A 12654-nucleotide genomic window follows, 5' to 3' on the forward strand; every position below is an offset into this window, starting at 1 on the left:
ATCTCTGGCGCCCCCCCCCCCCCCCCGCCTCTGGCCGCATGCGGTATTGCATCCCATTGAAGTCAATGCGGAATGAATTATTTTCGCTTCCATTGACTTCAATGGGAAAACTCGTTTTGATATGCGAGTACTTTGGATTACGAGCATTCTCCTGGAACGGATTATGCTCGTAATCCGAGGTTCAACTGTATAAGAAAAAAAAAAAGAAAGGGCAAGGCCTTCCAAAGGGGTCGCAGTAACTGAACGCTATGGTTGAATTTAATTCAATTTTATTTAGAAAAAAACACACCATAATATCAAATATGACAAAATTCCAAAAATAGCAGTCTGAGTATAACCTTCCAAAACATTAAAAAATACAACGTTGTCATTTAAAAAGAGGGATCGCAGCTGCACATACATCCACATCATTAGACATACACACAGCTCAAAGGATGGGAGTTGATTAAAGTATTGATTGATCAATTGTTTGATTAATATATTATTGATCAATATATTGCATATACTGTCGTCCTCCTTCCTAATTAAGCAGTGGATTGTGGTCACCCCAAACAGGACATGTAGCTGTAAACTGATTGAAATGTGGATGCGCATAAACAAACAAGTGGGTGTATCATGGGCTGTCCTACGTCATTAGTACACAAGTTCAACTGTGGCACCAAGGATTATTTTTATTTATTTATTTAAGGTACTTATATAGCGCCATCAATTTACACAGCGCTTTACATATACATTGTACATTTACATCAGTCCCTACCCTCAAGGAGCTTACAATCTAACCCACGCAGGCACAGGGAGAACATGCAAACTCCAGGCAGATGGTGTCGTGGTTGGGATTCGAACCAGCGACCCTTCTTACTTATAGGCGAAAGTGCTACCCACTACACCACTGTGGCACCTAGGATTAGGGGCTCTCTTTTGTCTATTGGAGGCACAGGTGGCTTAATTGTATAGGCTGCAGTGTCCAGTAAGCAAGGCTGTGGGGGTAAACCTTAAGTGTAATACTCATTTAAAAGTTCACTGATCCATCACAAGTAGGTTTGAAGAGGGACAAACACAGCAGGGGGAGTTGGTGTTGTCAACTCCCATCCTTTGAGCTGTGTGTATGTCTGATTGTGTGGTTGTATGTGCAGCTGCGATCCCTCTTTTTAAATGACAACGTTGTCTTTTTTTAATGTTTTGGGAGGTTATACCCACACCGCTATTTTTGGTATTTTGTCATATTTGATATTATGATGTGTTTTTTTTTTCGAAATAAAATTTAATCAAATTAAACCGTAGTGTTTAGTTACTGCGACCTCTTTTGGAAGGCCTTCCCCCGTTTCTTTTTTTTCTTATATGCAGTTTTTGTGGTCGCATGGACTGCACCATTTTGTTGATACTACATGGTGAAAGGTTGAAGTAATTACTATATTAATCATCTAAATAGTTGTATACTAATAGTGCGGTAGATCCGGGCACCACAATATTTTTTCATAAAACCTACTAGCTGATTGGTTACTATACACAGCTGCACCATTTTTAGTAAATCTTCCCCATGGTCTGAGTGTGGAGTAGGGACTCAGGCAGCTTTCGACACGAGGCTAAATTCGCCTATATAACTATACTGCTGGAAAGCTCTCAAAGCAGACAGCCGATCATAGGTGTTGGAGGCATTCGCTGCCTCGCAGCCCCATGTATAGATGTCCCTTACAAAGGTGCAGCCGCGAGGTGATGAATGGATTCACTGCCTATGATTGGCTGTCTGCTGTAAAAGGTTCTCAGCGGAATTGTGTCTGCAGCTGCCTGAGCTCATCCCTACTCTACTACACTTCTTAGACCATGTCTTTATTGAGCTGACAGTCAGGCTGGAACAGAAAGGGGCCTCCCCCAAATTGTTACCGCAAGACTAGAAACACAAAATTGTCTATGACAGGGTTGTCAAACTCACTTTCATTGCGGGCCGCTTCAGCAATATGGTTGCCCTTCAAGGGTGGTTGTATATGTGTAGCAGATGATGAAAGTCTGAAAAGGAGGATTGCAAACCGCTGGTATTATCCACAAGAAACTTTATTGGAGACTGCTCAGACAGAACATGGTTCTGCCATGGGGCAGTAAAGTTGCTTGTGGAATTTGTGGGTGATACCAGCGGTGAACGACCCTCCTTGCAACTGCCATAGAATTGTATTCTCATAGTAATTATAAGATGTCCAGAGCACCCCTCCTCCCCTTACATTAGATGTCGAGTCTCCCACCCTCCCTTACATCACAGTGCACCCCCCCCTTACCCTGTGCTGCTGATGAAACAAGGATGGGGGTGGGAAGCAGAAAGTGCAGGGTCTGGAGGAGGACCAGAGGAGAGCTGGAGTCAGCTGCCAGAGTCTGCCTAATGCCGAGACCAGGGGGTGCTGCAGCTGTACAGAAAGGTGCAGAATCTGTAGGAGCAGTTCTGACCTCTTTTTTCTGCTGCCGACTGCCAGGAAGGGGTGGCATGGTGAAGCGCAGATCCTAGCGGAGGATTTCTGTCTTCTCTGCTGCTGACTTCTGAGACGAGGGGAGAGCCACAGCTGAAGGTGGGGTGCGAGGGCCAAATGAAGTGGCTTGGTGGGCTGAATTCGGCCCACGGGCCTTGTGTTTAACACATGTGGTCTATAACATGTTTGTACTTTGGCAATATACTGTAGGTGTGTAATGGTGAGGTGTCCACAAATCTTGGCTATATAGTGCATCAGTCTATTGCTTTGGAAAGAAGTCATAAATAAGCATGTTGGGTTTTTTTTTTGCAGGATGAAATTGAAAGAAAGGGAAGCATTCTTGTGGATTACAAGGAGCTCCTGGAAGATGATGCACTTAAAACATCTGTTCTCCTCTCCACTGAGCTGAAAGAGATGCCTGAAAAAATACTGGATTGTATGGGGCTAGCAATACACCAGGTGTGTGTGAAAAACCTCCTTACAGTGTAGTGACCAGCGGGTAGGCCACAGCTGGCATTCCTAATGCTCAGATGTAATGCTCTCCATCCATTAGAGCTTGCTTTAACATTTACTTAAGCAACTGAGCTACTTAATTTGCAGATTATTAGTGCATGTCAGATAATTTTTTAACCCTATTACACTGTTAGCAGAATTGTAATTTTTATTCTGAAGTAGTTTTCTTTAGTCTTGAATCCAGTGTTGTAATTATTGAATGTTACACTGTGTGCATCAAAATTATGTTATTTTTTTTTTATTATTTCATCGTAGGACAGTAAACGTCCTCTGTCTTGTCTGCTAATAAAACAATAGCCGCTGACAATTTTTACCAGTAATTTTTTCTCGCACTAATTTACTATTTGCATTTGTTGTTTGTGGTTATTTTGGAGGGACAGAGTGTGAGCACTAAAGAGTTGCTGAAAAAACAGAGTGTGATCACCGTAGAGTCATTGGAGGGAAAGGGTGTGAACACTCAGGGCTTGATAGACAGACTGTAACTTGTGAAGTGTTGTTGATGGGTAAGGTGGGTGCGAGTGGCGAAAGGTTGCTAGAGGGGCAAAGTGTGAGGGATGAAGAGTTGCTGAAGGCCTAAGGAACGAGGGCGGAAGAGTTGCTGGAGATCTAAGGAGCGAGAGCGGAAGAGGTGCAAAGGAGCAAGGGTGGAAGAGTTGCTGAAGGCGCAAATGAGCGAGGGCTGAAGAGTTGCTGGAGGTCTAAGGAGCGAGAGCGGAAGAGGTGCAAAGGAGCAAGGGTGGAAGAGTTGCTGAAGGCGCAAATGAGCGAGGGCTGAAGAGTTGCTGGAGGTCTAAGGAGCGAGAGCGGAAGAGGTGCAAAGGAGCAAGGGTGGAAGAGTTGCTGAAGGCGCAAATGAGCGAGGGCTGAAGAGTTGCTGGAGGCCTAAGGAGCGAGGGCGGAAGAGTTGCTTGAGGTGCAGGGGAGCGAGGGCAGAAGAGGTGCTGGAGGACAAAGGAGCGAGGGTGGAAGAGTAGCTGGAGGTGAAAAGGAGCGAGGGCAGAAGAGGTGCAATGTAAAGCTCACCACACGTTAAGATCCTACTGTTCAAGCTCTGTGCAGTCTCCTTTTAGATTTACCAAAACTGTTAATATGAGGACCTATATAAATGAACTAATCAATCTGAATGCAACCTGGCAGGCCCTTGCACTACATAGTTGTTGGTCCATCTAAAGCAGGGGTAGGAAACCTCGGCCCTCCAGCTGTGGTAAAACTACAAGTCCCATGAGACATTGCAAGACCCTGACACTTACAGGCATGACTCCTAGAGGCAGAGAGGCATGATGGGATTTGTAGTTTCACCTCAGCTGGAGTGACGAGGTTGTCTACCACTGATCTAAAGCATATTGTAACAATCTGTAATGTGTGTGGCGAGTTTAAAAGGACTGTTGTTCTTCCTACATAGTAGTCTTCTTTCATACACTTTGATAAACAGGATCCTGTGCATTAAATTTATACAACCCAAAAATGCGCTGTTGTATTTGCAGGTGCTAACCAAAGACTTGGAGAAGCATGCAGTGGAGTTACAGGGGCAGGAGGGGCTTCCACTAGAAGAGACCCCCATAGTGGATGTACCATACATACATGCGAGGTAATTATCTGCCTCTTTTTAGTTACAATACGGTGCACCTGGAAAGTATTCACAGCACTTCACTTTTTCCACATTTTGTTATGTTACAGACTTCTTCCAAAATGGATTAAATTCATTATTTTCCTCAACATTCTACAAACAAAGAAGTTTGTTTGAAATCTTTGAAAATTTATTAAAAATAAAAAAGGGAAAAAAGAATCCTATGCCCATACTGTAAGTATTCCCAGCCTTTGCTCAATATTTTGGTGAAGCCCCTTTGGCACCAATTACAGCCTCAAGTATTTTTGAGTATGATGCTACAAGCTTGGCACACCTATTTTTGAGCAGTTTCTCCCATTCTTCTTTGCAGGACCTCTCAGTCTCCATCAGGTTGGATGGGGAGTGTCGGTGCACAGCCATTTTCAGATCTCTCCAGAGATGTTCAATCGGGTTCAGGTCTGGGCTCTGGCTGGGCCACTCAAGGACTTTCACAGAGTTGTCCTGTAACCACTCCTTTGTTATCTTGGCTGTGTGCTTAGGGTTGTTGTCCTGTTGGAAGATGAACCTTCACCCCAGTCTGAGGTCCAGAGCGCTCTGGAGCAGGTTTTCATCAAGGATGTCTCTGTATATTGTTGCATTCATCTTTCCCTCAATCCTGACTAGTCTCCCAGTTTCTGCCACTGAAAAATATCCACACAGCTTGATGCTGCCACCACCATGCTTCACTGTAGGGATGGTATTGGCCAGGTGATGAGCGGTGCCTGTTTTCCTCCAGACATGATGCTTGTCATTCAATCCAAAAAGAGTTCAATCTTTGTTTCATCAGACCAGAGAAATTTGTTTCTCATAATCTGAGAGTCCTCTCAGGTGGCTTTTTGGCACCAGGCGGGCTGTCATGTGCCTTTTTCAGAGGAGTGGCTTCCGTCTGCCCACTCTATTATACATACCTGATTGGTGGAGTCCTGCATAGATGGTTGTTCTTCTCTGTCCACAGAGAAACGCTGGAGCTCTGTCAGAGTGACCATCGGGTTCTTGGTCACCTCCCTGACTAAGGCCCTTCTACCCCGATCGCAGACATTTTTCTGTACCCTTCCCCAGATCTGTGCCTCGAGACAATCCTGTCTTGGAGGTCTACAGAGAATTCCTTGGACTCCATGGCTTGGTTTGTGCTCTGACATGCACTGTTAACTGTGGGACCTTATATAGACAGGTGTGTGCCTTTCAAAATCCTATCCATTCAACTGAATTTACCACAGGAGGGCTCCAAGTTGCAGAAACATCTCAAGGATGATCAGTGGAAACAGGATGTACCTGAGCTCAATTTTGAGTGTCATGGCAAAGGCTGTGAATACTTATGTACATGGGATTTTTTTTTTAATTTGCAAAGATTTCAAACAAACTTCTTTCACATTGTCATTATGGGGTATTGTTTGTAGAATTTTGAGGAAAATAATTAATTAATTTAATCTATTTTGGAATAAGGCTGTAACATAACAAAATGTGGAAAAAGTGAACCGCTGTGAATACTTTCTGGATGCACTGTAGATGTAGGTGATTTACTCCATCACTTCATAACTTTTTTTTTTTTTTTTTCTTTCCCACAGGGTGTACAATTATGATCCACTGATTCCTCTGAAAAACCTCAGAGCTAATTTGTATGGCAAATATGTGGCATTGCGCGGCACGGTGGTTCGAGTTAGTAACATTAAACCAATATGCACCAAAATGGCCTTCGTATGCAACATGTGTAGAGATGTGCAGAGCTTTCCTTTTCCTGATGGGAAATACACGCTTCCAACAAAGGTAATCGCTTTTACTTTAATCTGTGGGTCATGTATTTTTTTTTTTTTTTTTCAGCCAGCAGGCTAAACGAAAATAAAAATTAAATAAAATCCCTCTATCTACAAGTGAGGTTGATGGAGGAATCCTCCCTGCCATGATATTGTATTCTAAGAGCGGAACTTTCTGGTTTAAGAATACATCGATCAGCGGCTAATGATCGATTTCTGTCAAGCAGTGGTAGCTACAAATGGGAGGAAATTCAGCCGCAACCTGCTGAACCATACGAATTTCGATCCATCTATGGCCGGCTTTGACTTGGTGTGCCAGTGAGCTTGCTTGGCGCACTGAAGAGGATCTCCAACAAGTTTAATAACAGATACTTATTTATTACCTACTTTTAGAGAGGTTTTTAAAAAAAATATATCTAGAGGTTGGTTTACTAAAACTGGAGAGTGCAAACTCTGGTGCAGCTGTGCATGGTAGCCAATCAGCTTCTAACTTCAGCTTGTTCAATTCAGCTTCCAGGTTTTTCATCTACATCAGGGATATGCAATTGGTGGACCTCCAGCTGTTGCAAAACTACAAGTCCCATCATGCCTCTGCCTCTGGGTGTCATGCTTGTGGCTGTCAGAGTCTTGCTATGACTCATGGGGATTGTAGTTCTGCAACAGCTGGAGATCCGCTAATTGCATATCCCTGATCTACATCAACGTATTGGTTTCTATACAGAGCTGCACCAGATTTTGCACTTTCCGGTTTTAGTAAATCAACCCCATAGTCTGTTTTAGATTGGGGTGCAGCTCGTTTTGCACAGCATGGCTCCGATCCTCGACCTCTGGGGTACCCTGGCTGCTCTCGCGGCTCCTCCTTACTTCAGATAACCCCCTAGGAGAAGCGCTCTCCCGGGGGTTACCTTGTGGGCGCGTTCCCCAGTCCAGCATTTGCGTCCATATACATGAATGCCGGACTCGGCCCCGGCACCCGCGTCATTGGATTTGATTGACAGCAGCGGGAGCCAATGGCTGCACTGCTTTCAATCTATCCAATCAAGAGCTGGGACACCATGCAGAGCTGGATAGCACGTCTCCAGCGTGGGAATTACGGGGCTGAGGTAAGTAAAACTGGGGGGGCTGGTGACTGCCAGAAGTTTTCACCTTAATGCATAGGATGCAAACAGGTAAAAAAAACTTGAGGGTTTACAACCCCTTTTAAAGCGTCAGCATACCAAGACATTGTGGACAATTTCATGCTGGTTGGTAATTTGAGCTTGGAAATTCTTTGGTTTTATTTGACATGTGTTTGCCCTTTCAGTGCTCCTTGCTGTGAAGACCAGTTATAGGTGGGGGCAGTGACCTTTTCTTGTATTGTTGACATATTGGTCAGGCAACGCACTGACACCTCTGCTGCCATTGTGCAATGTGCTTGGTGTTCAGTGTGTTCCTGGGCCTTTAAGGAGGGTTGCGCTCCCTCCAGTCATCTGCCCTTCATCTATCCATTAGAATACATGTGCTCCCACTGTGGAGACTCTTCAAAGTTAGAGTTAGGGTCTGCAGGATACAGGGTGCCTTGCCGAGTCCTGCAGCTTATGAATGTATTTGCAAATGTGTGCAACTAAACCCCTGTTTTAATGCATACTGTTACACGGATTTATTTGGTTGGTCGCAGGCTGCTTGGTAAGTTGAGCTTGAGCAAGGAGCACTGAAAGGGCAGACGCATGTCAAATAAAACCAAAGAATTTCCAAGCTCAACTTACCAACCAGCATGAAATTGCCCACAATGTCTTGGTATGCTGACGCTTTAAAGGGGTTGTAAACCCTCATGTTTTTTTTACCTTATTGCATCCTATGCATTAAGGTGAAAACTTTTGGCAGTCACCAGCCCCCCCCAGTTTTACTTACCTCAGCCCCGTAATTCCAACACTGGAGACATGCTGTCCATCTCTGCACGGTGTCCCAGCTCTTGATTGGATAGATTGAAAGCAGTGCAGCCATTGGCTCCCACTGCTGTCAATCAAATCCAATGACGCGGGTGCCGGGGCCGAGTCCGACATTCATGTTTATAGACACAAATGCTGGACTGGGGAACGCGCCCACAAGGTAACCCCTGGGAGAGCGCTTCTCCTAGGGGGTTATCTGAAGTGAGGAGGAGCCGAGAGAGCCGCCGGAGTACCCCAGAGGTCGAGGATCGGAGCCACTCTGTGCAAAACGAGCTGCACAGCGGAGGTAAGTATGACATGTTTGTGATTTTTTTTTAAACGCACCTTTACAATCAATTTAAGAGTTCCCTTCTAGAAAATTATTTGGTTTTATTTGACATGCGTTTGCCCTTCCAGTGCTCCTTGCTGTGAAGACCAGTTATAGGTGGGGGCAGTGACCTTTTTTTGTATTGTTGACAATTTCATGCTCCCAACTTTGTGGGAACAGTTTTTGGAGGTTCCAACATGACTGCGCACCAGTGCACAAAGCAAGGTCCATAAAGACATGGATGAGTGAGTTTGGGGTGGAGGAACATGACTGGCCTGCACAGAGTCCTGACCTCAACCTGATAGAACACCTTTGGGATGAATTGGAGCGCAGACTGCAAGCCAGGCCTTCTCGTCCAACATCTTTCCCTTATCCCACAAATGCGCTTCTGGAAGAATGGTCAAACATTCCCATAGACACACTCCTAAACCTTGTGGACAGCCTTCCCAGAAGAGTTGAAGCTGTTATAGCTGCAAAGGGTGGGCCAACTCAATATTGAACCCTATGCCCTAAAGCCTGGGAGGCCATTAAAGTTCATGTGCGTGTAAAGGCAGGCGTCCCAATACTTTTAGTAATATAGTGTGTGTAGTTATAATAAAACTAAGGATCAGATAATAATGTAGGTGTAATAAAACTTCCTCTAACTTCAGATAACTTGTGTTTCAGTGTCCTGTGCCAGAATGCCGGGGACGTTCTTTCACACCAGACCGAGGTTCTCCGCTGACAGTGACCGTGGACTGGCAGAATATCAAGTAAAGTAGAGCATGTGTTTTAAAACAAAGTTTGCTTGTAGTGAGGTATAAATAGGTGTCCTTCTTTGTTCAGCTTTCTTTTTTGTATTTTTATACATCCTTGTTCTGTATGAAAGCTGCTAAACATCAAAGAGCTTGCTACACAAGCCCTGGAACAATGCAGCGATTAGTCATCATCCGTATGTTTGTAGTGCTTGAGCTCTAGAACAGAGCTTTGCTTATATTCAAGACGTGTCTACTTTTGTGACTGAAGAAGCCGCTATAAATATCAGCCAATATTTCCATATGAAAGAATTGCTGATAATACAATTATGCAGAACCGGAGCGGGAGAGTTCATGGTTTCCTCTCTGCTGCCTCAGATGAATCATCCAGGTGTTTGTTCTATTCACGGATTAGAAAATGCATCTCGGGATGCGTATATATTAGCACGGTGGCCTTGTATATTTGCCATTTAGATTTTGTTGCTGTAAAAGTTTCAAAATAAGATTGTACTTTCACTCAGGGATGTGAAATATTGTGGTTTGAAAGAAAAAAGTCATATCAATAATACTGTGCTTTTAAAAGATACATTGCCAATGTCCCATGCGGTCACAGTGTAGCAAAATTTATACAAGTGAATTGGACCACACCCACACCGCAACTGCTTGGCCCACAATTGTGGCACTGTAAGGGCTCTTTCACACGGGGCGGATCAGTGATGATCCGCCCCGTGAACACCCGCTTGCTCAGCGGGGATCGCTCCGCCGATCCCCGCTGAGCAGGAAGATGACAGGTCCATCGCTGCACACTGTGCAGCGACGGACCTGTCAGAGCGCTGCTCTCCCCTATGGGGGATCGGATGATGACGGACCGTAGTGTCCGTCGTCATCCGATCCGAAAATGGATGAAAAAGTAGGGTTTTCCTCCGTTACACTTTTCGGATCGGAGTGGGTCAGATGTCAGCGGACATGTCACCGCTGACATCCGACGCTCCATAGGGATACATGTATGTCCATTTTTCATCTGAAAACGGAAGGATGAAAAACGGACATACGGATCCCCCATGTGAAAGAGGCCTTAGGGTTGCACCGATACCTTTTTTTGTTTTTTCTTTCTTTTTTTTTCGAAGCGTACGAGTATCGGTACTTTTGGTCAAGTACTCGCCGATACTAGAGTACTGATACTTTGAGGTGCGATTTGCGTCTATACAAAAGAATTACATGCAATTTGAACAGGAATACAGTGTGATTCCTGTTCCGAATCGCATGCGGTTTCCCCACCGCTCCTGTGTGAACCCAGTCTTGTCATAGTGATTTTGAGCCTAAAGTTCACACAGGAGCGGGGAAACCTCCCTGTATGACGGGTTCCACAAGCTCCGGCTCCCATCAGACTGTGGCCATCCACGGCGACTCTTGCCTCCTACCTTGGCTTTGTTCCCCCCCAGCATCCAGCAGCTCTTCCCCCACCAGTCTCCAGTGGTTCGAGCCATCCACTGGACCCCCACCCCAGTCCCGCTGTATACCAGATTGCCGCGATCCTCCGCTATCAGAAAAGGCACTTCACCGGTCCGGGAATTTGAAATTCCTGTGGCTTTCTCTCGCCTCTCCTAACAGTACGGGCTAGATGGCTTCTGATTGGTCAGCGCTGTCCATGTGACGGTGCTGACCAATAAGAATCAATGTAGTCTGTATTATCAGCCCTAGAGGGAGATGGCTCGAACCACTGGAGGGTGGGGGTGGGGGACAAAGCCATGGGAGAGGCAGGAGGAGCCACAGCCGCAGATGTCAACAGTCAGATGGGAGCGGGAGCTGGTGGTTGCCATCATGCAGATAGGTTTCCTGCACTGCTCCTGTGTGAACTTCAATATGATCAGCCTTGGTTTACACAGGAGCGGTGCGGGTAACTGCATGCAACTCGGACAGGAATCGCACCACGTTCCTGTTCAAAACGCACGTAATTCTTTGCAGTGAGATTTGCAGCTTTTCATTTTGTATGCTGTAAAAAGAAATGTAGCGCATAAACTGTGGAAAAAAAACACAAATGAAGGGGGGTGTATTAATGAATAATGACACCATCAATGCAATAAATAAAACGTAAGTCTCTCAACACAAACAAATAAAGTTCAAATAAGTGAACAAATGTGATTATAAAGTGTCCCACTGATAAAGGTGAGTGAATATATCAAACAGCAGATGTTCAAACATAGGCAACTCTTTAAATCTCCCAGCGAAGACACATCCGTCAGCTGTATGAATCCTGATAGAAATAGTGTGTAGAAAACTCTTACCGGATGGATTGGATTCCCTTGTCAGCGACAGGAAATCACTAAAGCGGGGTGCCCCTTGGGGCTGTGGAACGGATATCCCGACTCTGGAACCTTCTGGGTCCAACTCTGCATGGATGTCCTGGATTCACCGGGGGGATCCTCACAGAAGATAGCCAAGGAGCAGGATCGGAGGAAGTGAGGCCTCTCACATGAACTTGAAGTGGGTTTTCTCTCAGATGTTATGTGGAGAAAAAATGAGAAGCCTCCACATAGTGTAGATGAAAACGGTGGGTTTTTTATTGCTAAAAAGCCTGATTTACAATAAAACTGTGATCACAAAAATATTTTTTAAAAACAAGTGGGCAACAAGGAGGATGCTGAATGCGTCCAACGCGTTTCGACCAATAGGCCTTCCACTGGGGCAATTTCATTTTGTATGGACGCAAATCTCACTGCAAAGTATTTGGTTTCGGTATTGGGAGCATTTTCACGAGTACTCATGAAATTACTCAGTATCGGTGCATCACAAGGTAGAGTATTCTCATTCAAAATTCCAGTTTGGCTGCAAAAAAAAAAAAAAACTGCTAAAAATCCCAATTTAAGAGGCAGAGGTATGGCCCCGATTTTTGCCTTGCAGCCTCTGCTCTACTGCCCTCTGAATAACGATTCCACCATGCAACGCTTTTCAGAGAGTGCCATGTAAACAATCCCTAAGAAAGGTCTTTTATCCTGATAGACCCTCATACTATAGGGAGGGGGTCAGCAACCTGTAGATCATGATCTACCAGTAGATCGTGGACAGGTGACTGGTAGATCGCGGTCTGGGCTTGCTGACTTGCCATCCCAGAGCATAAAACAGAATGCAATGCAGAGGGACTACTTGTAAAGCTGGAGCTGTATTAGAGAGCAAGAGCCACATATGCCTCTGTAGTGCTGGCTTCTGTCCCATGTGGAGTGATACCAACTGCACCCCACCTTTTATCCCGGCTAGCGGTCTCCAGAGTGATGCCAGCAGCAGGAAAGAAGAGATTTTTTAGGTCAGTGTGAAGCAATACACCGGGCACAATAGTATAGGGCTGCTTTCACACTGATGTGCTG

At 45.1% G+C, this 12654-nt stretch overlaps 1 protein-coding gene across 1 annotated transcript in view; it reads left to right on the plus strand.

Annotated features, from left to right (window-relative positions):
• Positions 1-12654, plus strand: part of MCM8 (minichromosome maintenance 8 homologous recombination repair factor) — an 82743-nt gene that overhangs the window by 21394 nt on the left and 48695 nt on the right. Inside the window, exons 5-8 of the mRNA XM_073628615.1 lie at positions 2766-2912; positions 4451-4554; positions 6138-6336; positions 9225-9310. Of these exons, the coding sequence (XP_073484716.1) occupies positions 2766-2912; positions 4451-4554; positions 6138-6336; positions 9225-9310 (536 nt within the window). The remainder of the gene's footprint in view (positions 1-2765; positions 2913-4450; positions 4555-6137; positions 6337-9224; positions 9311-12654) is intronic.

Source organism: Aquarana catesbeiana, linkage group LG04 (assembly GCF_042186555.1).
Source record: "Aquarana catesbeiana isolate 2022-GZ linkage group LG04, ASM4218655v1, whole genome shotgun sequence".
NCBI classification, from domain to species: Eukaryota; Metazoa; Chordata; class Amphibia; order Anura; family Ranidae; genus Aquarana; species Aquarana catesbeiana.